This window comes from Clytia hemisphaerica, unplaced genomic scaffold (genome assembly GCF_902728285.1).
Source record: "Clytia hemisphaerica strain Z4C2 unplaced genomic scaffold, Clytia hemisphaerica genome assembly, whole genome shotgun sequence".
Lineage (NCBI taxonomy): Eukaryota > Metazoa > Cnidaria > Hydrozoa > Leptothecata > Clytiidae > Clytia > Clytia hemisphaerica.
In genome coordinates, this window is record NW_027103699.1 from 416374 (window position 1) to 443747 (window position 27374).

At 36.0% G+C, this 27374-nt stretch overlaps 2 protein-coding genes across 2 annotated transcripts; both read right to left on the reverse strand.

The window, feature by feature from the left end:
- Positions 1 to 4779: 4779 nt before the first annotated feature.
- Positions 4780 to 13670, reverse strand: LOC136803990 (adhesion G-protein coupled receptor G6-like). The gene is made up of 12 exons (XM_067060725.1): positions 13532 to 13670; positions 12652 to 12770; positions 12165 to 12223; positions 11578 to 11735; positions 10152 to 10375; positions 9426 to 9617; positions 8383 to 9007; positions 7969 to 8179; positions 7425 to 7690; positions 7060 to 7126; positions 6399 to 6784; positions 4780 to 5156 (listed from the first exon to the last, which is right to left on the reverse strand). The coding sequence occupies exons 1-12, from the start codon at positions 13602 to 13604 to the stop codon at positions 5092 to 5094; spliced, it is 2445 nt and encodes an 814-aa protein (XP_066916826.1). The 5' UTR covers positions 13605 to 13670; the 3' UTR covers positions 4780 to 5091.
- Positions 13671 to 13869: 199 nt separating this feature from the next.
- On the reverse strand, positions 13870 to 23980 carry LOC136804008 (uncharacterized). The gene is made up of 9 exons (XM_067060750.1): positions 23908 to 23980; positions 23313 to 23361; positions 21970 to 22032; positions 21467 to 21646; positions 20649 to 20728; positions 20043 to 20154; positions 19255 to 19293; positions 18463 to 18519; positions 13870 to 14963 (listed from the first exon to the last, which is right to left on the reverse strand). The coding sequence occupies exons 1-9, from the start codon at positions 23953 to 23955 to the stop codon at positions 14572 to 14574; spliced, it is 1020 nt and encodes a 339-aa protein (XP_066916851.1). The 5' UTR covers positions 23956 to 23980; the 3' UTR covers positions 13870 to 14571.
- Positions 23981 to 27374: the final 3394 nt, after the last annotated feature.

The window sequence follows — 27374 nt, forward strand, 5'->3', positions numbered from 1 at the left end:
AATTTGAGTCACCGCGTTTGGCTTGGCAGGCTAAACGCGGTGATCGGATAGCAAAATGAGCGATTGACCGGTGTTCTAAGGCCTGTAGTAGGGGTCAGAAGGCCTGATAAACAAATTTGAGTCACCGCGTTTGGCTTGGCAGGCTAAACGCGGTGATCGGATAGCAAAATGAGCGATTGACCGGTGTTCTAAGGCCTGTAGTAGGGGTCAGAAGGCCTGATAAACAAATTTGAGTCACCGCGTTTGGCTTGGCAGGCTAAACGCGGTGATCGGATAGCAAAATGAGCGATTGACCGGTGTTCTAAGGCCTGTAGTAGGGGTCAGAAGGCCTGATAAACAAATTTGAGTCACCGCGTTTGGCTTGGCAGGCTAAACGCGGTGATCGGATAGCAAAATGAGCGATTGAACGGTGTTCTAAGGCCTGTAGTAGGGGTCAGAAGGCCTGATAAACAAATTTGAGTCACCGCGTTTGGCTTGGCAGGCTAAACGCGGTGATCGGATAGCAAAATGAGCGATTGACCGGTGTTCTAAGGCCTGTAGTAGGGGTCAGAAGGCCTGATAAACAAATTTGAGTCACCGCGTTTGGCTTGGCAGGCTAAACGCGGTGATCGGATAGCAAAATGAGCGATTGACCGGTGTTCTAAGGCCTGTAGTAGGGGTCAGAAGGCCTGATAAACAAATTTGAGTCACCGCGTTTGGCTTGGCAGGCTAAACGCGGTGATCGGATAGCAAAATGAGCGATTGACCGGTGTTCTAAGGCCTGTAGTAGGGGTCAGAAGGCCTGATAAACAAATTTGAGTCACCGCGTTTGGCTTGGCAGGCTAAACGCGGTGATCGGATAGCAAAATTGAGCGATTGACCGGTGTTCTAAGGCCTGTAGTAGGGGTCAGAAGGCCTGATAAACAAATTTGAGTCACCGCGTTTGGCTTGGCAGGCTAAACGCGGTGATCGGATAGCAAAATGAGCGATTGACCGGTGTTCTAAGGCCTGTAGTAGGGGTCAGAAGGCCTGATAAATCAAATTTGAGTCACCGCGTTTGGCTTGGCAGGCTAAACGCGGTGATCGGATAGCAAAATGAGCGATTGACCGGTGTTCTAAGGCCTGTAGTAGGGGTCAGAAGGCCTGATAAACAAATTTGAGTCACCGCGTTTGGCTTGGCAGGCTAAACGCGGTGATCGGATAGCAAAATGAGCGATTGACCGGTGTTCTAAGGCCTGTAGTAGGGGTCAGAAGGCCTGATAAACAAATTTGAGTCACCGCGTTTGGCTTGGCAGGCTAAACGCGGTGATCGGATAGCAAAATGAGCGATTGACCGGTGTTCTAAGGCCTGTAGTAGGGGTCAGAAGGCCTGATAAACAAATTTGAGTCACCGCGTTTGGCTTGGCAGGCTAAACGCGGTGATCGGATAGCAAAATGAGCGATTGACCGGTGTTCTAAGGCCTGTAGTAGGGGTCAGAAGGCCTGATAAACAAATTTGAGTCACCGCGTTTGGCTTGGCAGGCTAAACGCGGTGATCGGATAGCAAAATGAGCGATTGACCGGTGTTCTAAGGCCTGTAGTAGGGGTCAGAAGGCCTGATAAACAAATTTGAGTCACCGCGTTTGGCTTGGCAGGCTAAACGCGGTGATCGGATAGCAAAATTGAGCGATTGACCGGTGTTCTAAGGCCTGTAGTAGGGGTCAGAAGGCCTGATAAATCAAATTTGAGTCACCGCGTTTGGCTTGGCAGGCTAAACGCGGTGATCGGATAGCAAAATGAGCGATTGACCGGTGTTCTAAGGCCTGTAGTAGGGGTCAGAAGGCCTGATAAACAAATTTGAGTCACCGCGTTTGGCTTGGCAGGCTAAACGCGGTGATCGGATAGCAAAATGAGCGATTGACCGGTGTTCTAAGGCCTGTAGTAGGGGTCAGAAGGCCTGATAAACAAATTTGAGTCACCGCGTTTGGCTTGGCAGGCTAAACGCGGTGATCGGATAGCAAAATGAGCGATTGACCGGTGTTCTAAGGCCTGTAGTAGGGGTCAGAAGGCCTGATAAACAAATTTGAGTCACCGCGTTTGGCTTGGCAGGCTAAACGCGGTGATCGGATAGCAAAATTGAGCGATTGACCGGTGTTCTAAGGCCTGTAGTAGGGGTCAGAAGGCCTGATAAACAAATTTGAGTCACCGCGTTTGGCTTGGCAGGCTAAACGCGGTGATCGGATAGCAAAATGAGCGATTGACCGGTGTTCTAAGGCCTGTAGTAGGGGTCAGAAGGCCTGATAAACAAATTTGAGTCATGGGAACGCATGTATCAGTAAAAAAGTATATACGACATTTCAGAATAATTTTTTCAAAAAACAAATAAAATAATCAAAAAGTACAATGAATATGGTCAGACACGACTAATATGGACACCGGGATGTCATCCAGCTTAAAGTGAGTAAAATGAATGTATATTAACAGAAACAATCTTCCAAGAAGTATTTTTTCAAATAAAAGCCAACAAACAATGATTAGGAAAAGTTAAACTATAATGGCCATATCTGTTAGACGCAACCAATATGGACACTGTTAAGTCATCCAGCTCAGAGTGAGTGTAATGATTGTAAATGAACTGAAACAATTTTCCAAGAAGTCTTCTTTTCAATAATAAGCAAGTAAACAATGATTTGGAAAAGTTCAACCAAAATTGCCATTTCGGTTAAAAGCAACCAATATGGACACTGGTATGTCATCCAGCTCAGAGTGAGTTAAATGAATGTAAATTAACTGAAACAATCTTCCAAGAAATATTTATTTTCAATAAAAGCAAATAAACAATGATTAGGAAAATTTAAACTAAAATGGCCATATTGGTTAGACGAAACCGATATGGACACCGACATATCATTCAGATCAGAGTGAGTTCAATGAATGTAAATTATCTAAAACAATCTTCCAAGCAGTATTTCTTTTCAATAAAAGCAAGTAAAAAATGATTAGGAAAAATTTAAAGAAAATTGCCATATCGGCTAAAAGCATCCAATATGGGCAATGGTATGTCATCCAGCTCAGAGTGAGTTAAATGAATGTAGATTAACTGAAACAATCTTCCAAGAAGTATTTTGTTTTAATAAAAGCAAGTAAATAATGATTAGAAAATGTTAAACCATAATGGCAATATCGGTCAGATGCGACTGATATGGACACTGTCATGTCATCCAGCTCAGAGTGAGTTTGATGAATGTAAATTAATTAATTAATCTTCCAAGAAATATTTCTTTTCTATAAAAGCAAGTTAACAATAATTAGGAAAATTTTCCAAAAAGTATTTCTTTTCGATAAAACAAAGTGTGATTTTAATAATTACAAATTAACTGAAACAATCTTTCAAGAAGTATTTTTTTTCAATAAAAGTAAGTAAACATTGATTAAGAAAACTAAAATGGCCATATCGGTAAGATGCAACCAATATGGACACTGGCATGTCATCCAGCTAAGAGTGAGTTTAATGAGTGTAAATTAATTGAAACAATCTTCCAAGAAGTATTTATTTTCAACAAAAGCAACTAAACAATGATTTGGAAAATTTAAACTAAAATGGCCATATCGGTTAGACGAAACAAATATATAGACACTGGCATATTATCCAGCTAAGAGTAACTTTAATGAATGCAAATTAACTGAAAAAATCTTTTAAGAAGTATTAGAAAGTGATTCTTTTTAGTAAAAGAGACTAAACAAAGATCAGGATAATACTACAGTGAAATAGCCATATTGGGTAGACGCAACGTTAGGCGACAGGATTAATATAACTTATGGTAAAAGGATGAATAGCCCAAAACTATTCATTTAATTTTTGGATGAAACGAGATGGTTGTACGGAGATTTTTTCTTTTTCATGAAAATGTATTCTATTTCTCAAAGTAAAACAGGAGAAAAATGGTTAAACCTTTTGTATTTTGCACGTATATTCTAATCCACTTGATAGAGGTCATTTTTTAGAGTACAAAGAAGCGAGAGAGCTTTTTCATTTCAAAAAATATAAGATAAGAAAAAAAATAAAAGATTTTTCGATTTTCTCTTGTTTTGCTGTGGGAAATGAAATTTATTTTCGAAAAGAAAACATAAACCAAGTGTAATTATCTCTTTTCCTCCCCATAATATGAATAGTTTTGGGCTATTCAGCGTTTTATTAAGACGTCAGTGGAAAAACACCCTCTTTCACGGTTGTAAACTCATCCTTAGATTTAAAGCCGATTTAAAGGCATTTCCCAAGGGAAACTTTAATTGTCAATAAATGCGTTTGTAGAATCACAAAACTTTCTATCACCGTCTGGAAATTTCCTCAAAAAGCACAAGTGAATTTTTTGGCAAAAGTGAAATAATATACAATTTCAAGGCACTTTAGTAGTTTCCGTTTTTGAGTAATCTGTAATACAATGCAAACATTGAGGTGTCTGTATGGCGGCCCTAATCGATGGCATTGTTTCTGTATTGCAAGGGAAGCTAGTAGACGGTGTAAACGAAAGTGACCTCACTACTTGCATTGCCTTATTAAACATTAGTTGATTCCTCGAAGTAGCAAATTCACACACTACCATCGATATAGGAGCCATCGAGCCAATGCTGGCGGAATGAGTGACCGCTGAATAATTAATTCTATGAAGAGTTTTTCGAGAATTGTTTTATCCCAGCAAAAATTGAATGATTTATAATTGTTAAAATGTAAGAATCACTCAAGGGGGGGCTGAGGGAATGCTTCTATGACTTCAATTCTCCATTTTTCTTTTTCAAGTTATTCTTGGACACTAATCAGGGTGAACTAATTTAAATTCTTTTTCATGAAAATTGTCAATGCTGTTACAACAAAAATTAAACATCAGCCCCGGAAAAAGACTTAGAATTGCTATCGAAAATCAAGATGCTACAGAGAGAGGTTTCAGACACGTACGGTTACTATTATAAAGATAAAAATGGAGGTATATAGTTAAAAGTGCATCAGGTGACTTTGACTAAGCTGTAGGAGAGTTGAAAGCTGTGTGACCCCGAATAATTTCCAGTTCTCTTTCTTTAAGCTCATAACAATGCTTGTTGCATTAGAATTTTTTCTTCAGTTCTAGCTTAATGTGTTCAACGTCCATCAAGAGTAGCAGTGGATATCTTTGATCGCATTGGAATAGTTGGTGCCCCAGTACCTAAACAAAAAGATAGTGTAACTTTTATATCATCAGCAGCGGTGGTCGATGCGGAATGAAGTTTAGAAAGCAAGTGTAGATACGGTGTAAAATACGTCTAGAAAATTATATAATATTCTAAAAATAGATTCACTTTCGAACGTGATCGACAAAATATCAAGTGAATGAATATAATGGCGCACAATATCAACATATTCTACAAATTAAAGAATGAATGGTGCACAATATAAGCATACTTATTTCCCTTATAAACATCTACTTTATGTGATATACTTTCTTGACACATTTGTTAGCATTTGAAGACTGAATTTGTCTCAGATTAGATGAAAAGTCAAAAATTACTGTAGGGCTAATACCATTCCTTTTGAAAGCAAATTTAACTCTATGTGTTCGTTTTGCTGCGGTGGCACTTTAATGAAAGTTATGGCTAGTTATACAAGAAAGCCTATGCGGCGTAAAGGTCCAGCAGTTGTTGGCACTGTCAGCATATTTTTCCGCTGCAGAATTGCCATACAACAGGAGCGATTTTTTTCAATGTATAGACTCGAGTCGGGCGAGCAATAAAGATTTAATTAAGTTAAACTTTTTTCTACTAATTAAGAAGGATGTGACCATATAAGTTGAAGGTATTAATTATATGTGGTATTTTCTTACGCATGCACACAATAGAAAGTCAGGTAGTTCGATTTTGACCTGGAATCGTCGATTGATGATTGTGCGCATAGGCGACAAAGTCAATTTTTTTCGACCAGTTGTGTTTTAAAGGCCCATTGCGCTGCGCGCTGGGCCCATAAGCATTAAAAATGTGTAACATCGAGGTATTGACATGATTGCGCAAAGTTCTCAGCATTTTTCAATGACCACATAACTTAGGAATTAGCGTTCAAAATTGGTTCTGTTTCAGATTCTCAAGGTAATAATGCAGACCAATCAAAATCTCTATTATAAATGAATAAGTCTGCTTAAACATTGTGTATAATTAAACTAATATTACAGAAATGGTATAGATATGTATGGAAGTAGATGGGCGCTCTGTGGTGGAGGTAAAATTACAGTATTGACGGGTATTATTCTTAAAATATAATCGTGAAATAGCAAAGTGTGTCGTTCTGTTCAATATTTGATTTTACTATAAGGCAAATGCTACTTAGAATTATCATTTAGTTAAAAAAACTAGTCTATGTGTTTACCATAACGTAATTTTTCGTTCAGACAACGTTGAGAGTCAGCTGGGATACTTACTTGATCCAATGTTTTGTTTCTTTTGGATATTCAAGAAATCCATCCATTCTGTTTTCAATTCTTGGTTATTGAAAGTGTAGAAGAAGAAGATAAAGAATCCTTGAAGGGAATTGAAAATGCAAAACAACCATTGGAAAAAAGACGTCAGGGCACCAACGGCCAGAACACCAAAAATATAAGTCAATCCCAATAAGACTGAACAAGCAAATGCAATTTTGGCTTTTTTCATAGCTTCGTTACCATCTTGTTTATTTTTATTGGCTGCCATTGTACCCGATTTTGTTATTGCCCTGACAACTAATACGAGAACCACCATATTAGCACTGAGAATCAAACAGATTGGAAGTAGCATCGACAAGAAAAATGGTAGCCCATTCACCACACAACTGAAACAAAAAAAATAAAAAAGTATTATGAGATCGTCGTCGTAATTCTCTAAAAAGCGAATTTCCAAGATCCAGGAAAGTTCAGTTTTCCCAAAGGTTCTTTCTCTAAAAAATTTACGAAATTATTTTTGGGCAATTTTTTGATTGGACAGACGAGGGCCCTAACCAGCCATTGACAAACGGGTATGCGCGTTTACTTTGAATTACTTACAGTTCTTTAGGATGCAGGAGTATTGGAAATAAAACTAAATTGCTTTTTAATGGTGTTAACTTACAATTTGTCATTTCCATAATTTTCAGGTCTCAAGGAAGCTGTAACTGCGACAATTACTGCTGGCGATCCTAGGAAAAGATTACATACTAAATTGAAAAATTGATCACTTAGCTGTTCACAAGACCTGTTGTTAATTACGGAGTGGGACGTGGATATTTATTGCATAAATAAATCGACACCATCGCTTCTTTATCGTCAAGGAAAAAAATGATTCTTAGCTAAACTATTTCTTAATTGAAAATTTGCGTTCCAGGATTCAAATCATATAAACTAGAAAGAAAATAGAACGCTGCAGGTAGATGCACACAGTCTATGAAAAAATCTGAATTGAATGTCGAGATCCACCTACTCTTTTAGTTAACTTACCATATGCAAAAAGTAAAGCCTTTCTGAAGAATCTGCTATCACTACCAGTAGCAAAGATTTTAACGAACGAATAATACAAATGGAAAGCTTCCACTGAGGACCAACAAAACATGGATAACAGGAAATATTGTATTAATCCAGCAGTTGTTTGACATAGATAGCGAGGTTCTGTTTTCTCTGCAGCCGCCAGAAATATGATCAACGTCATTGCTAAAGATGTGCTTAGACATATGAGTAGTTTGGGTACCAATTTCCTTCGAACTTTCCTGAAATGTTGTATAAAGGGCCATCGTAACTAGATCATTTGAACAAATTACTAGAGCTACTTTACGTCAAAACTTGCTTCATAGACCTTTAGAGTGTTTGAACAAATTAGTAGAGCTACTTTACGTCAAAACTTGCTTTATAGACCTTTAGAGCATACTAAGTTTTTAAGAATAAAGAGAAATCTTTGCAAGTATCTATTTCTATTGTTTATATCAAACTTCAATACGAATTCAAGCACCAACAAATGGGATTATCAAAAAGAAAGACACTGCCTTACCGGAAAATCGCAAAGGAGACAATTGTCAACAATAAACCAGCCAATGAGATTCCACATCCTATCCACGTGATAATTTGAAGAGCCAACGGATTGCTTCCGGTCTGGGAAACATCCAATAGCATCGCGAAATTTGTCAAATGATCAGTAGAACATTCGACAATGCTTTGATCATTTGTTAATGATGTGGAAACTCCTCTGGTAGACCAAGAACCTGAAATACCAAGGAATAATGTCAGGGATTGCATCATACCTTCCGAGGCTTCATCCCCTCATTTTCAGACTCATAATTAAACACACACAAGTAAAGATATTTCCATATTGTTATACATCGACAATCCAGAGAAAAGGTTTTCACGTCTCAGTACTTGACAAGCACTTTTTGAGTAAAAAGTCAAATTTGAAAAGAAGAAATACCTGTCAATGTATCCCAATATCCGCATTGATTTAAAGGTATTTCCTCTTCTTTTTCGTCTTCGCTAATTACTGCAACCACAGGTTGTCTTGGAAATTTCAAAACAACTGGTCTTCTTAAATTCTCTATCTTCTGGCTGCCACAAGAAGCACCCAAGACGTTGCCTTTCAATTCAAAGTTTGACAATTCTGGTTGAAAAAGAAATCCTGCATTCTTGATAAGATAAGAATAGAATCCATCTTGGCAGCCTACAGACTCTTGTAACACTTCCCGAGGAACTTTGACTGACCCTAAAAAAGCTTCCTGTAGACTAGGGTCTGATACATTACCAGTTGTAGTTGTTTGAGATTGTTGGATTCTGATTTCGCCAGAGTTTTCAGTTGAATCGAAAGATGATACCTCTAAATCCAAGTCTGAAGATGGATTCGAAGTGACAACAGCGATGTTTTGACTTTCAAAACTAGTAGACTCGTTAGGTTTCAATCCTTTCGATGTTTTCTCAGCAAGTTTCTCAAAACTTTGAAGCATTGATTGACTGTTTTGACGTGAAGTTTCTTGGTCTGTTATTTTGATGTTATCTGATGCTTCTAAGATTTTCTCAACGACTGAGACTGTATTATTCATGATCTGAAGATTGAAAAAAGTAGAAAGTAGATTGGGAGTTTTTTAATCGTATTAGTCAATTTAGCATTTAAAAAGGGACTTGTTTTTCTTTTTAAAGTGACCTAGAATGGGACTGAAATTCCTAAATGTTCTCTAAACAATTTTCCATAATTCCCCTAAAAAGGCACCCTACAAGGGACTGATTTTTATATTTTGGTGTTTTGCGAACATATCTGGGACTCGTGGAGGTGATAAATCCCTGTACCCCTATTTGAAAAGTACCCTCCCTTGGGTTTTCTGTTAACAGGAGAACGATATCACCCAGATTAATAAGAACATGTAGCTTAGAAATTAACAGGTTTAACCCCACAATATGTTTTCATTACCCTTAGATACATTAACATCAGAACATAATTGAATATGAATAGAAGAGACAGCTTACCTTTTTCATGTCTTCGTTTGTCTGATTTTGTTGATTCGCTTGATTGACAATATTTCCCAAAATTTCAGTCACCAAGTTGATGTCTTCCTCAGTTGTTAGATTATTCGCACTTGCAATATCTCTATCCAGTTGTTCAGATGTGTTAAATGCAGTCAACCTGCAATCTTTACCCACTCCACATTTTGCCAATGTCTAAGAGGAAAATTCTATGATTTCATTCTTATTTCAGAATTTCCAGTAAAGGCGCAGTAGTGTAGTGGTCATCGGGCTCATATGGCTCAATACCTGCGAGAACGCATGGTTATCCCGTAATGTTCGAGTATCATCATCGATATAGCACGGCTCTGATTTTTCGCGAGCACAGAGTATAATGTCTGGTACGCGCTGTGATTTCCCTATCTAGGGGTAGGAAACTATCTCCCGGGATAGGGCCCGGTCCGATGATATCGGAGGGTCAGCTTCTCTTCTCTCTCATTGCCAGTGAAATTATTTTTTCTTTCATCAGGTTGTTTAGATTATGTGGTTGGCAACTGTCCTATGAGGTACCAAAGAGCAATTTCGTAGGGATGACTTTCCCGAAGCAATTACCATAAAGTTTCGATAATCACCAGGATAGACTTGTTTTAAAGTTTATGCAAATAAGTTATGCTGTTCATTTCTTGATTACTCTTTATTACAGAACGATCAAACTAGATCAATAAGCTACCAAGTAGTGCAAAGTCGTACCTGATTCAATTCAAGTAAGGATTGAGTAGTTGCACTCTTCGCATCGCACTTTTTCAAATCAAGCGGGGACCACACGGGACCATTTGCTCCCAGATAACAAGATCTTGAAAATGAAGACTTTCCATAAGCACAGCGAAACATGATTTGACTTCCAACAATTAAGTTTGGGAAGATATATCGCCCTTTGAATGATTCCTTTCCTTCAGTAACACCAGGGCAATATCCTTTGGTGAGATTGTTGAAAATATCAATAAGAAAAAAGTTAGAATATTTCAGTTTCTTCATTATAGCAAAGATTTGCTAACGTCCATCGGGACGGAACTGATTATTGCAGCGTCACACCCCTGACTTAGTTAGAATTCTCAAGTCAAAGAGCTTTATTATTCACAGCTCCGTATTCCAATGGAGATCCTCAAAATTTCAGCTCATGTTCCCGATGGGATTAGATTATGGTCAGTGGAAATGATTTTCTGACTAATTTTTTCGATTGGTAGGATTTCCCACCAGGGATGTTCTTATCATATGTAGAAATGTGAGATGAGGATACTTTAGCTACTTCTTGCGTCACAACTATTCCTAAGAATTTGTGATACTTCGGCTATCCGTAAAACGTATTTAATGTAATGAAGGGATACTCAGGAAAGAAGATGTGTATGAGAAGAATCTTCAACTGCCCATGTAATATTCCTATGGCTTGAAGCCTTCCCCTTAGTTCCAAATTAAAATGCTTAGTATTTTCATGAACATATAAACGACTGGACGCCTATCTTTTATTGTCTCTTTAAAGCGAGCTTCGTTGCCGCCTGTATTTCAAAATTGGTATGAAAAATCTGACAGTATTCCGTCATAATTTTATTTCTATGAATTATTTAGGTAAAATAATTGATAGAGCTTGAACATTACTCCTAATGTACAAAAAAATTATTTTCGAATTTTTTTACAAGTTTGCAATATATTTTATCAACATTTTCAACTCTGAAATGTAGAATTTCAACTGCGTGTATACTTTTGAATCCCTTTTGTCACTTCAATAATTCTTTTTATAACTTGAAAAAAATAGCTTGCCACAGTTGAGAGCCTGTGTAATAAGAATATCAAAATTAGAATGTGACACTCTCTAAAATTATTAGACACTTTTAAGTCAAAATTTAGAAATATTAGTCGGAGTTTTGACAAGCTGACGATGATTTTGCCTCTGTTATCTTTGTTATGATATAGATAAACGACTTGAGAAGGGTAGAACAACAGAGACTTTTGTCGAAGTTTTGACGTTGTTAGCAAGGTATTCCCAAGTGATATATCATCAAAATCTATTGTTTCATTTTATGCTTTTAACGAGGCGGCAACGAAGCTGGCAGCCCTTTCTACAAAAAAACAAAGGAGATGGATGTCCAGTCGTTTATATGTTCATGGTATTTTCACTTACCAAAGTTTTCAGTTGACCTTTCTTTCAACGTATATTTAGAAATGGTATCTATTGAGCTCAAAATTTGTTGGTATCTGTCTTTGACTGCTTGGTACTTCTCTACTGTTGCATTTTCTTGTAACATTCGAAAATCCATTTTCAACTCTTTAAGATTTAGCCTATACAGAGTAAAATCTTGTAAAACTAATAATAAGCGTATGTAATTTTTTATACGTTTATCCGTCTTAATCTTGGTGACCCGACTAGCTAATGATTCACATGAATCATTCTCAGCTTGTTAACAGGGATGGAATATCCAGTTTTATATTGGTGCAGGATTTAAATCGTAAATACAGTTTGCGGGATTCACAATCTCCTAGCAAAGTAGGGATAGAAACTCAACGTGATTGGAATTGAATTTTAATTGTGTTTATTCTTTTCATCTAATTGTACCGGGCACAGGTACAGGACAAGTACTAAGGACCAAGAGGGGTAACAAAAAGGTCCGTTGTTCATAATGTTTTGATATGATTCATTACCAAATCTATCTCAAATATTAGGGTAGAGTAAGGAAATATTCTCCGGCCAGTCGATAAAGGATAGCTTACTGTTTGATATCAAATTCAATTTTCTCATGTCGGTCAACGTCCTGCATCACCCGGAACATCTGGTATGAAAGTTGTAGGATTAGATTCGGACTGAGAATAATAAACACAATAATATGCGCACAGTTTTACAGCCAATAATTGCAATCTCATCAAATAAAATTACGTGCCGTTAAACTACCGCCGTAAACTTACTTCAGCCGTAAAACACTTCCACGAAATTTACCTCCAATAGGAGCTTTCTTCTAAGATAGTTAGTAGTTTAAGCCAATATTACAGTCTTCCAAGTGACCGATCGAACACACTCATTATTATAAAACGTTATGTTAAAATTTTTAGCCAATCTCGTAGCCAGAGCCACATGCATCACTTTTCGATTTTACTTATGGACGTGATACAATGTTTCTTGAACACTATAAAAAGTATAAAGAAAGTCCCTTAACTGAGTTCGAATTTGACTTTTATACCGCGTGGTAAATTGTTTACATACCTCATCTCTAACTTGACGAATGAGAGATAGACGTCCATTGAATTTACCATGGTTGTAATTGGAAACATCTAAAGTGAATCTTACTTTAACATATGGTGAACCGGCATTTGATCTGTCATCTGAAATGATGAAAGAATAATCGTTCATAAACCTTCTAGTAATAAAGTTTTTTTCTTCTTGGGTATATGGCATAAAGGTTTTACTTTTAACTCAATCTGTCCATAGGAGATATATATCACTGATAAAAATTAATTTGACGTGCTAGCACAATACAATACCTTCTCACTCGTTTCTTGTTGTTTTTTTAAGCAAGATTATATATGTAAGCGCTTAAATATATAATCTTTCTTAAAAAAAAAAACAGGAAACGAGTGAGAACGTATTGTATTGAAGATAAAATCAAGGAGCTATGATCTCAAATCTCTTGTTTTTGATACACCCCTGTCTCGTACAGCCCCGGTGGAGCTTTTTTCCTCAGTGGGGATAAAAATTCCTATTGAAATCCCAATGGAGATAGAAATTTCACTTACTCAAAGGTTAAAAAATCCAGTGGGAATTGCTTTGGAGTGCAATTTTTAAACATTTAATTTCGAGTGGGGATGAAATATAAGTCAATTTACCAGTGGGGCTAAAATGCTAGGGTATTTTTCTACTGGGGAAGAAATTTTTGCCAGATTTTCCGGTGGGGCTTGGGTCCCAGCGGGTATGTGACACAGGGGTGTTTTGATGATTGGAGATATTGGAGACTGTTATAGGGATGGGCTTTTGAGGGTATTTTCGATAGCAGGATGATATTTTTTTAATTTTCGAGATGAAAGGGGAACTCATCGGGTCTTTTATGCTGTATTGCAGTGCTGTCCATATATTTATGTGCTCTTACCTGGTTCTGTCCCTAGTGTTTCTTCCAAAACTAATATAACTTTAAACACTGCCAAGATTGTTGATTTCTTCATTGTTTCCCCATAAAGCTTACTGATAACATCAAATGTTTGCTTAAAGGTTCTACACAAGTTCACTAATAATATTTTTAACAAAGGTAATGATAAAAAAAACTTACAATATCAAATTATGATAAAATTTGTTACACAAAATTCATGCTGTTTTGATTTCATTTCGAATATATAGATGACTCCGTATGGTTACTATGAATTTGACAATTCAAGCTATTCTTTTCAGGATATGCTGCTAATACAATGATAACAGAGAATACAATTCACTGTATATAAAAATCAACCAGGGTTTTGTCTTTTACACATAATATAAAATTACCTGAATATATACAATAATCTTTTTAATACGATAAATTTTATAAAAAATAATGAAATAAACATTTTTAACATTGGAGGATGCAAAGGGGGTTCAACAAAGAGGTAATTTTCACGATAGGAAAGAGTAGTGCCAACAGACTTTGATGATAGGTTAAAACTTTTCCAATAAAGTTTTTGACTTCTTTTGTTTGGAGAATAAGTCAGCATTGATTAGGTATTGTGTGCCTATAACCCGCAGTTCATTAATTTCTCCGTGGATATGAGTTTCGAATGCTCTGCATTTTCATATCTAAGTATCTTATAATATACAAATTATCCAACCTTAACGTCTTCGTCAATATCAGCCAAAAACACAATTTAATACTATAAACACATTGTCCGACTTTATCCGATTATTCATGAATATGAAATTTATTAACAGCTCCAATTCAATGGTACCCTTGTTTGGGATGATAATTCTTTTCCCCGGACTACAACCACCACAAGTTGAAAATTGACATTCAAAAGTTATTTATTGCATTGCAACGATTAATTTTGGCCGAAGATCTCGGTAAAAAGAATTGAAACATTCCGCAAAATCAAATGAAATCTTAGGTTTAAAGACGATCATTATATTATCATGATTTATTACCGGTAATCTTTTATAGCTTTGTTATCTAACCATCAAATAGTCACCTTCGGCAGCAACTTTATAAGTCACTCTTTCCACGTTATCTAAATGTACATTAGTGCTCTCAACTGATGTTACTCTGGCAATTTCTTGTCTTTTGCATCGAAAATACATTATCACAATAATGATTAGGGCAACAACCAGGACCATACTAATCGCTGCCAGTGAAATATTAGCCGGCGTTAAATAATTTACTTGAGGAGTTTCTGGTGGCTTAGAATTGCCATCGTCAGTTTTAAGATAAAATTCACATCGTCCTTTCACTTTGTTGAATCGGGTCCGTACTTTATTTAGGATCAAATCTCTACGTTGTTTAGCGGAATCAGGTGAGATTCGGCAAATGAGAGTTGCTAGTTCATTCCGAGTTGTGAAGTCTGAAATAGGAATATTTTGATCAGAAGGGTCCATCTTTCAAATATGAAGTGGACAGTGCCTAACAGTTGGGTCCGATAGCGGGGAGCATTATGCTTCTAAGTGAAGCTATCTTAAGGGAGGCCATAAAGGTGACGGGCGCCAAAAAGGCAGACAGATTGATTGGGCTTTTCCAGAAATAGTCCGTGCCCCCCCCCCCCTGTGTTGAGGATATCGGACATCCAGGGGGTCTGTGTTATCCTTAGACTGGATATCCAGGGGGTCTTTTTTTTAAGGCCGGATATCCAGGGGGCTCTGAATCTCGAAAAATGGATATCCTCAACAGGGGGGGGTATGGACAATTTCTGGAAAAGCCCATTGTATCCACTTTGGAATTTCAACATGATGGTACGAGGGTAAAAAAGCCGTGTTTTGAAAACTAAATAAAGTTTTCAATTAAATGATAAGACCTCGTTTATTATGTCCCCAAGATTTTCTCACTGAAAGTTTTAGCGGTTCTTTTTAGTACCTTTAAAGGTTTATTTCAGCGATACCGCAAAACGACCCTTTAAAGGTACAAATTAAAAAAATTCCTATAAGGTATTTTTTCATTTGTACCTTACAGTTACTTTTAGATACCTTTTGAGGTATGAAAATAATACTTCCAAAAGAATTTTTTTGCCCCCGAAAAGGTATTCCTAAGTCACCAAAAAGGTAGTTTTCAAGCGATACCGCAAAACGACCCTTTTAAGGTAAAATTAGTCTGATATACCATTAATGTGCTTTAAAAACACCACCAAAAGGATTCAAAAGTGCCGATAAAGCGGTTTTAGTTTTTACCCACGGGGTTGTTTTTCATCACTTACATGTGATGGTGCGAAAAAGGTATTTTCCTTTTACCTCCTAGGTATTTTAAATTTCCTATCATTTCTTCTAAGCGAATACTAAATGAACGAAAAACTCATAAAGTTTATGGGAGATCAAAGCTCCAATATTGATAAATATAGAAGAAAGCCAAATAATTCAATAAATGGAATGGTGTATCATACAATTAACAAAAACTAGTAAACCGATTATATATCAGCTAATAATTATACACTATTTACTATTCAGTAAGATTATTCAATCTTTCTCATTTATTCACTGTCGTGATTTTTTTCTGTATAAGACAGAGCAATTTCATAGCACAACGCCGTCAGAGGATCTCTTGACTTTCCTATGGTGATGCCATCTAGGTGAATGAAGAAATCTTAATCCTCAAAAAGTGTCAGGGTTAGCATGGCCGATTCGAGGAGAAAGCGCGGTTCTCGATTCCATAGTAATTTTTGGTATCTTCTCGAAATAGTACCGGTAACGTTATTATTAATACTCCCACAACAGCACATCGATCTGTTGAAAAAGAAAGTTACATTTTGTAAAACTTTTGTTCGTTATATTCTTACTTTCAATGATATTTCAATGATCCTATATACGCTTGTTGCAAAGTAACATATTAGATGCCTGGGGGCACTGACCTTGACAGCCGACGGGGACGTGCCGCTGTAGTTTGCAAAGTTGACACTGTCAGATATGAAATTTTGGTAAAATCGGGACCCTATCAGAACAAAAAATTGAGGTTTTTCTCATTTCCAGATAATTTGGGCCCTGTCAGATATCTTCAGAGCCTTTAAGGGGGACTCTGACCTAATTGCCCCCCCCCCTGATTCAATTAGCCGAATTTTGCTTACCTGTTCGCCATTCGCAAGGTTTGGGTATATTTCAATCAGAATTTTGACGGATATGTGATCCTTGATCAGTTTTGCTCATCGATTGTGCAGGATAAGCTCCAAACGAGTCGTTCTTTTTGCTTAGAGCAATAGGTTTGTGATTTCAGAGTTTCAATATGCTTTTGAACCGAATGTTGATCTTCTCCAGCGAGGGATATTTGGGAGAGTTGATCAATCCCCAAAATTTCAGCATCACAAAATAATATTTATTAGATAATCTAGCGAGCGGCTAAAATTCGGACTTTAAATAATTTGCGAATGGGAGCTTCGACCTGTCAGATTGACAGACAAAGAGGAAATGAGCGGCACAATCAAAAAGTGTATTTTTGAAAGAGGCGGGAGCTATGGGTTTTTCTCGGACTTTAAGGAGAATTTACTCTTTCTAGTGCTGGAATTATACCGCGGAAATATGATTGTTTTCATTTTCTCACAACGTCCCGTCGTTCTCACCGTCCCAGGACTCTTTGGAATGATACCTCAAAGAGCATCGATTTTATCAGAAAGGGTACGAATTTGTATCTCTAAGGTATCAAAAGTAGCGAAGCTCCATAGACACGATTAGGCAAGAATCATAGACGCGATTAAAAATACCTCTAAAGGTATTTTTTTGCCGCCTGTTTTCCCGCAAGAAAACATTCAAAAATACCTCAAAGGGTTCGAATTTGTATCTCTAAGGTATCAAAGGTAGCGAAGCTCCATAGACACGATTAGGCAAGAATCATAGACGCGATTAAAAATACCTCTAAAGGTATTTTTTTTGCCGCCTGTTTTCCCGCAAGAAAACATTAAAAAATACCTCAAAAGGTTCGAATTTGTATCTCTAAGGTATCAAAAGTAGCGAAACTCCATAGACACGATTAGGCATGAATCATAGACGCGATTAAAGATACCTCTAAAGGTATTATTTTGTCGTCTTATCCCCGAGGCTTCAAAGGCAGCATATCTCCAACCCATGATAACATCTATGGAACAACCTTAGGCTAAAAGATAGCTTTTAAAAGTGAAATTAACTTAGCTTTAAAGGGTTTCAAGCGGAAATACGGTTAGAAAAATTACTTTCAGAGTCTTGGATTATAACGATTCCCTAACACAGAGCATAAAATGTTCAATTAGAGACCTTTATGATCTGTCTTGCGTGCTCGTTAATGCCAAACTAGACTCCTCAAGGTCTTGCCGTTCAATCTTAAGTTTTTTTCAAATGACATCCCAAGGATTTCTACTGAGTGAATGAGAATTATGACACTCTACTTTATACCGTCGAATGGTATTTTAATATACTTTGAAATTTCGGAAAAACTGAAAATTGTTTATGAGGTACCTATGAGGTACATAAAGACCCCTTTAGAGTTAAGGGGATTTTCAGAATTCCTATGAAGGCTTTTTTCCTGCCCCTACGGTTACTATATCATACCTTCTTAACTTTTGAATTTTTGGAAATTCCGAAAATCACTCAAAAGGTATTAAATAATTCCTACAGGGTGTTTTAAAATTACCTTAACGGTTTTTTAAAAAATCGTACCGCGGAAGGTATCATTTTAATCCTTAAAGGACTATATTTATTCCCGAAAAGGGACAAATTTGTTATCTAAAGGTAAACGCGATTATTAGAACCTCTAAAGGTACTAAAATGAACCGCTAAAACTTTCAGTGTAGAAGCTGATTTTCTCATCTTTTTCCCCCAAGATTTCCCCCTGTCTAAAACAGCCTTCAGTTGTTACTAGGCTCTATTAAACCAGTCCCATTATTTTTCATATACCTATACTATCACTGCCACTACATTCATTTGATGGACTTGTTTGAATTATCATCAACACTGAAAATGAGATCAATAATAAAATTAATTATTTTTTGGATAAAACCTTTATTGTATAGGGAGGGATCCGTAGCATATTTTGTAGAACTTAACCGCATGTGGTTGGTTCAAAAGTAGATAGTATTTTGAAACCTTTTTGAAAGGGGCCGCGATTTAGGCCTGGCAAAAGATTTTATGGCCAACAAACTAAAGTTGTAGGCAAAACTCTTAATCCCTAAAATGAGTAAAAAATTTACGATTTTTCAAAGTCGAATTAAATGAAAATGATTGATACCATCGGAAGGATGGATTAAAGTTCGAAATCCTGTGAAATCTGTAACGTTTGAGATAAAATTTGACGTCGAAATCGTACTCAAACTGTCAGGATTTTGAGCTTCAAAAGCCGTTATATATTTGAGTACAAGCCTTGTTGTAGTATACTTTTTTGCTTGGAAATTTCTTAGAAAAACCTTTGCCAGGCCTAAATCGCGGGCCCATCTTTCAATAAAGTCTCATAAAATCCTATCTACTTTTGAAACACATGTGCTTGTTTGAGTCCCACGAAAGATGTGAAGGATCCTAAGGATTAGCCCCTACTATCAATTACGTCCCTTAGCAATGATTTTCATCCCCCATAAGCTTCGAAGGTAGACGAAACGGGACGTATTCTTTCGCTTGCACTTTCATGTGATAATAATTGCAACCCTGAGAGCGTGAGAATTATGAAATATTTACAATGTGAGAATGTTTACTTACTGTCATAAATCGTCTCAAGAGCTGCATTTTCGCAATCTCCTAAAAATTGACAAACAAAAATCTTAGCATTAATCCTATTTTGAATCTACAGTTCAAAGGTTTCGAATTAATTTTACGTTTGAATTTGTGGAAACGGCACGAAACAATATCAAATAAACAAAATATCTGCCTGAATAATATGGTGTATCGCGTAATGAACCAATGAATAATTTTTTTTTTTGAAGTTATACGGAATCAAAGCAAAAGCTATTATTCCAAACTCATGTACTTGAATAATTTGAAAAATAGGGGAAGGTTAAATTTCATTGATATTACGAAAAAAGTCAAAATGTTCCTATTGAAATCGACTTTCTAACCAGAAAAAAGAATAATTTCTAATCCCTTGTTAGTAAAAGTTGCGAATTATAAACTCAAATACTTTATCGACCAAAACTTAGTCAGCCCTAAGTGACTAAATTTTGGCTTGGTGACTAAAATTAGGGCCGAGTAAAAAATTTTGGGCCAAATTAAAAGTCTATAATTAAGCTTTCTCCTATTTTCCATCTGCTTGTAAATTTAGAAATGGCCCAAATTTTTAGTCGGTCTTAATAATTAGTTGGCCCTTAGTGACTATAATTTTGACGAGGTGACTAAAATTAGGGCCGGCCAATAATTAAGCCCCACTAAAATTAAGGCCAAACTAAGTTTTGGCCGATAAGGTAGTAAATTTTATTTTGCCTAGATTTTGCTAAGATCTTGTCAAACATAAATCTATGACGAACTAAATCAGTAAACCTATTTTTTTGTACCTGGTGTTCGAACTTTAATCTGAAGTTTGTCACCGAACGGTACTGGGTACAAACTGAACGTGTAATGGACATTCTTTCTCGCTCTAGTATACATTGCAAGGTTATCTGTGTCCTAAAGAGAAAAAAGTGATTTAAAAAAAGTAAATTGATACTAAAGGTTCTGCCCAGGCTGTCTGACTTAAGTAATTACCAAAGATAATTACAGTACGTACTATTGTTTCAGGAATATCGGAAAACAAGGGTTTTTATTAGACTAAATTATTACTATCGACAGGAACTCCCAATGCTTAAGCTCTTCATGTACGGGAAATCTAATTTGTTCAAAGATTCGATATATAGAAAATATTTTGTTAGGATTTCATGAATCGGTGACAGGGGTTGGAACTGGCTTAGATTATCTGGAAAAAATCAAGCAAAATAGGTTTAAATTGGCGAGGCTCCAATGTATATATCGATACTATAAGAAAAGCAATCAAGCTTTCTCTTAAATTCAACCTGCGACGAAAGACTGCGAGAGTTGTTTTATCGCGCATGACTCAATGTGTGATATCCTCACGGGACGAAATAACAGCATGTTAATTTCAAACAAAAACCATATATACATACAGGGTTAAAGAAGTTCACATATCTCATATCCACCAATTGACCGTCTCCGGCACGAATATCTGCATACATACCCCAACAGTCTGAAATGTGAATTAAAATTATGAGACAGGCACGTGTTACAGACAACGTGGAACCACTCACCCAATGGAAAAATTAGCCACGAATATCCCCGGTGATAGAATACTGTGGGAAATTTTGCATCGGAAAAACTAAAAGTCGCCTCCCCAACACTCAACCCGCAAATAGCTCCTTCATTCTATTCCACTGGTTTAATGGTTCTCACCGGTTCACTGAGACAGAAACGTGTTAAGATATTTAAATATTTTTAACAGTTTGTTATGTTCTTGCTTGAGTTTTTTATGTCTCTTTTTCTGTTTAATAACTCATGATTTTTGTAAGGATCAAACTTATCACCACGAATGAACTGGTAATGACACCACAATAGGGAAAAGATAGGACTTAGTGGGGAATTGTTCTGCGAGAAATTATCTGACGCAGCCGTTGTCTTTACACTCCATACCAGTTGGAATAGTGCTCCCCAACGCATACGCATAATTATTACTTTTCACTTTTTTGATATTTGTACACGTTGAAATTCAACAATTCAATGCGGCTCAATTAAAGATACATGCAAGTTGTTATACTGTATATATTTTGTCAAATGATGCAATTAACGTGCAGAGAGATTAACGCAAAGGTTGATGGGATTGGAACTCGTACAAACACATCGAGAGCAATGATTATGTCAAAAATAAAATATATTTTTAGATTCAGCGCGGTGCGCTGTTGAATCAACTTGAAAATCTATAGGCACATACCGTCTTTTGTATGGTTTAGATTGAATACATCGAAAATCCAATAAAACTGTGATGTCTTTTGAGCTTCCGCGTACGTAATATAAGCATCCCCTGTTCGACAAGCTTTTTGTTTCGCACCATGTTGTTTCTCATAACACAGTTTTTTGTAATCATCGAAAAATGAAGTCGTCATTCCAAGATCTGTGTGAAATTACATTATTTAAAAATTCAACAAATGAAAGTGTGCTCCTGGCACTCTCTCAGAGGGTTTTTGGCTCCAGAAATCTAGCTACTTAACAATTAATGGCATTAAAAGTCAGAACAAATTTCAACGCCTGAAAGGTTTGAATTATCGTCTGAACTTGCAAAAAGTTAGGTCCCATTTTAAGGGATAATCCGTAAAAATTATTTATATTTTTTTTTACGCAGGAACAAGTCATAATAGCGAATTATTTATTGGCTTAAATAATAATATTGTCAGTGAAATCAAGTCAAAATATCAAGAGCAATAAATAAAATATTACCCTTTCCAATCAAAGTCTTGTTGAACCAATCTAAAGTGCATGTGGTGTTGTTCTCATAAGGACCTGAAATCGACAAAATGTTAATAAATAATCTTTTTGACAGTGACTTAATCCCGGGGGGAGGGGGTGCTAGGTTTGCGAGATAAATAAGGGGTATGTCCAAGCCAAAGCTCGGAAATCGACCGTTAGAGAGACTGACTTTCAAAAATTTAGTCTTTTTTTTGACGTTTTTGCGACAGTTAGAGACACACTATTATTCCCCATAATTTCAGCTAAGATTTTTAAATTTTAGACCAAATTTTAAAAATCTATGACCCTTTGAGGAAGTCGATTTTCGATTTTGATAATTTTGGGACACTATCAGAAACTCAATTGCTTTTAAACAGTTTTTCCCGTTTGAGGGATATTCGAGGGTGTGAAAATGGTCCCTATGGCCGTATGGGTCACACATACCGGGCACCCATTTTACCCGGAACTAAATTTTCAGATCTTATACTGAACCTTATACTTCACGGAAACAGTTTTAAAGATTTAGTTGCAAAATCGGGTCTAAAAATAGGAATATTTATGTCAAGAAACGAAACCTTAAAATGAAACTTATTTAGATGTTAACAATAAAAGTAAGGCCAAGATCAGTCCATGTATTTATTTACAATAATTATAATAACACAGCAGAATTTATTAAACTTTTTTCACTGTATTTGACGTTGGACTGAGGAGGGTCCTAAGGAACACCACTTGACTTTAGGAATTTTATTCAAAACAACAATAATTTATTAACATATTGATGCCTTGAGGTCAGCAATCTTCAATTATCTAGAAGTGTTTCGCAATCTATTTGCGCAAAAATAATAATAATAATAATAAGTGAGGATTTCTAATTATTAATTGTTTCCAATGGAGCTGGCTCATTGTTCGTAAACAATTTTCCAACCTCTATCGGGAACATCACTGTACACCCCCTTCTCATAGACCCAGTGGGGTTTTATCAGCCATTGGCGATAAAACAACGGGCAAAAACTCGATGGGGATATTCTCGTGTCTTTTAATGACTGGGAATTTAAATTCTTTTGTTTTCTAGCCAGAAAATTCGGTGGTGATGGAAAAAATAGCACAATATTTGGCAAAGAGAGTTTGCTTATCTAATTATTTTCAGCGGAGACAAAAATTGTAATAGTATAATTTTCCACTGGGGACGATGTTTGGCCAATTTTACCAGTGGGAAGGGTTTCCAGAGGGGCTATGAGAAGGGCGTCACTGCTAGTTTCACTTCAGGGGACTTTTTAGACAAAAGACGAAAAGACAAAATAATTATTTATTTAAGAAAAATATAAAAGACAAACCTATGAAAAAGTTTCTAGCAATGTCATTCCCAGAAGTTTTGTGCAAAATCTAAAAGAGAAGAAATTTGGTAAGATTTGATAAGCTCTGACATTAACAGATTTCTGTTTCAATTTTGTAGACTTCAAGCATCAATTGTTTTCAATAAATTCGGCCCAATCATCATATCAAATGAAACGCTCTTTAAAAAATTTCAATTTAAAACTTCTCTTGCCTCCGTTAAAGAGGCCCTTACGTTGAAAAAATGGAAACGAACCCCGAACAAAACTCCCTGCCAATTAAATTCAAATGTCTCAAAGACTTCTAAAGATCTTAAAGTTTTAGAATTTTAGAAATTGAAGAGAATTTCTAAATAGGTTCATTTTATTTTGTACATTTGAACTGAAAAGTGCAGTAGCACGAACCTCGGAGTAGTGTACTTTTTTAATTTTTGTGATGAAAGATATCTTTTAATATTTTACTTGGCTCTGGTTTTCATTGATCACTCTGCAACATCAATCACAAACAATACTTTTCCGAATTTTAGAAAGTATGATGTTAAAATTTATTAAAATAGCGAGATTTTGAATGAATCCATTATTTTGAGAATTTCCTCACCAGTACAAATATCACAAATGTGACTGCAAAAACGTTTGTCGTTGTCATCTTGAATTGTTTGTTTTTTTCTTTACACTATAACATGAATAATGATTTTAGTTTCTAACGATGTTCTGACCCATATTCTTGAATTTGATTGAAGACTAATAAAGAATATATTTTAATGCACCCTCCTTACCATTTTATTTGATTTGCTATTTCAAAATTTTATAATTTTTATAATCCGGCTGGATACATCTAAATTCTGACAAAATAAAGTGGGGGCGTACGGGACTTCGTAATACCGATACACCCATTACCGAAAAAACCGATAACTTTTCGCTCAAATACCAATACCAATTGATTTTAATATTGTGTACCAACCAGCTTTCATATGGAGATGGAGTCCCCTTTCTCATTGAAAAGTTCGATATTTTGTACCATCATTCAAATGTAGATTTTCTAGACTCCATTTCTCTTTTATCTCTTAAAAATTTCAATGATGAAAATATAATTTCTTGATTTCACATAATGTTGATACCGAAAATACCGAAATACTAACATAAAAAAGGATCTTTTACATTTTACTGATATCGAGATGCTCTGAAATACCGCTTACCGATTTATTTTTTCCCTAACACTGATGTACCGATATCCCGTACGCCCCCTCTCCAACATACATATTTAAAAATATGGCATAAACTAATCATTCATTTGCAATAAACGCTGCTTTAGCGCTTTTTCGATTCAAAAGAGAGCTCCTATTATTTAGCGGTTATCAATAAACTTAAGATAAATTTGAAGTGTTGAAATGTTTATTTTGGAAAGCTGACTACAAATTTAAAGTGAGATTTTATGCAAGAAAGAGAGAGCGAGGGAAAAAGAAAGGAAACGAATTCCCCAGCTAAGTATTACGCTTGGCCTCGTTCGATACAGTTCCCACTAAAAATTTACTTTAACCATGAAAAATTTAAAAAAGTCAATTTGCTAATATTGTTTTTATCGCGACAAATTTTCTCCAAAACTTATTATTCAAGGATAATTACGTAGCCATAATTTTACGCCAAACCTAAAAACTTATTATTCAAGGATAATTACGTAGCCATAATTTTACGCCAAACCTAAAAACTTATTATTCAAGGATAATTACGTAGCCATAATTTTACGCCAAACCTATATCCACCGACTCTCACTTATTTCTCAGCTGTCTGACTACTTGATTGTTTTCTAACCTTAATCTAAGTCAAACGCAAATGGAAAGCCAATTTCTAACATTTTTCTAATCGATATTGTGAAATACTTCAAAAGCGGAAAACTCGTGGCGAGAGTGTTATTACACAAATTTATCCAAAGATTAAGAATTTGCGATTTTTTCCAAAGTGGAAAAAAGTACTTAAAAGAATATTTTAATTTTGTCTTTAAGAATGTCTTTGGAACGAAATATGACATAACGATGCACGTATAATTCCAAGACACGTGCAAAATACACGTGAGAGATTTATCCTGAAATTGTATCGCAATCACAAAATCTCTTCGCAAAGGAAATCATCCTTTAACAACGAGCATTCTGAATCCCAGTTCATTCAAGTAGGAAATTCCATATGTCCTTTGACATTCACCCCTTTGATATTATCATATTCACCGAAACAAAGTTCTAATAGAATCCCGGGGGTACTAGGATCGTGAGCTGACAGGGTGGTGCCGCCCAGCTTTCAACCCTTGGACCCTTACCGGGACTAAAAAGGAGAAAACAAAGGAAACTTTTGTGAATTCTACGACCCTTATTTGAGACTTATTTGAGACAAATTTGACCAAATTTCCATCTTTCCGGGGGTAAAAAGTTTTAATTTTCCTATTTCTCCGACCCTTAGCGGGACTGAAATTTGATTTTCTGATCTTTCCGACCCTTTGCGCGACTTTTGAAATCCAAAAGAGGTACCCTTAACGGCGGCAGATACCGTACCCTCCATTTGTCTAAGAACCCCCTCGCCGGGAGTAGAATAACCTTAGAGCTAATGAGTGATGTGCCACCTTGACTGGTACTCCACTGAGTGTTACAATATACCACCTGACCAGTTTTACAGTTAACTCTTAGTAATTCGAACTCAAACGAGAAGTCTAATTTGTTCGAAGAACGAAAAGATTCGAATTATAGAAAACCTTTTACGAGGCTTTCCCTTTGACGGGGACTGAGCATTACCTCGCATTAGAGAAAGATTCGAATAATAGAAGTTTGACTTAGCAATAATAATAATAATAATAATATCTTTCTTTAATGTTGGGGTACCGTAATTACAAATCAAGTAAATTTATAACTAATAAAATCCAACAATATCAAAATAATAAGTAAAAACGACGAGATCCTTAGGGCCAATTACCTACAGATGTTACATGAGCATTTAGAGCCTTTCCAACGTTTTATCTCTGTTTTAAATTTGGCTAGAGTTTGAATGTCATGTAATTTCAACTTCTTAGGTAATTGGTTCCACAATAAAGATGCTCTAAAGGATAAACCGTAAATACCGAAGGTATAGCGAGTAGCTTCAGGGGAGAGTTAAGAGTTTTGTGGATCTTAGTTTGTATACCACTGTTTTTATTTGAAAAATTTCTGCCATGAAGCTGGACTCAAACCTTTGATTGATTTGAAAAATTTCCACCATCAAATATTGTAAATTTTGAATGTGGATTTTTACAGTATTTGTACGGTTTAATAAAACTCCATAGTCTAAAGAAAAGTTTGAATGTACCACACGTAAAGCCCGTTTATGCACTCTGTTTATTTCATCGTTGGATGCTCTTGAGGAAAACATCCAAATGAGGGACAATATTTAAAGGTGACAAAGGATGTATGAGTTACAGAGTGTGAGGGCTTTTTCGGGATTCAAATATTTCCTTATCCTCTGAAGAGCTGTAGTATTCCTACTTACAGTAGAACATATTTTTTGTCTACATGTTGGTTAAAATTCAGTTTTCTCATCAAAAATAATTCCTAGTAGCAAAACTGAATTTTTTGCTTTTATAGTAACATTCTTATACTTGATTGAAATATTTGAGAGTATCAATATGTTTTCCTAATAGCATCATTTGGAATTTTCCTGGGTTTGCAACAAGATAGTTGGATTCGAACCAAGATATTAAAATAGTTAAATCGTTTTGCAATTTTTTCAAGACGATACTTTCAGTGGTTCCACAACTATCGATAGTGTTGTCATCAGCAAAATTGCAAATGTCGCATTGCTCTACAAATTTAATTATATCATTGATAAAAATATTGAATAGTAAAGGACCTAAGATTGAAACCCTGTGGTATCCTGAAAGGATCTCAAGCCATTCGCTGAAAATTGATCCAATTTTAACCCTTTGCTTTCGTTTTTTTAGGTAATTATAGATAAGAAGCAAAGCTGGACCCCGATTCCATAGGCTTGTAACTTTGCAATAAGTAACTCATGGTTCAGACAATCATAGCTTTTGACAGATCCATAAGGACA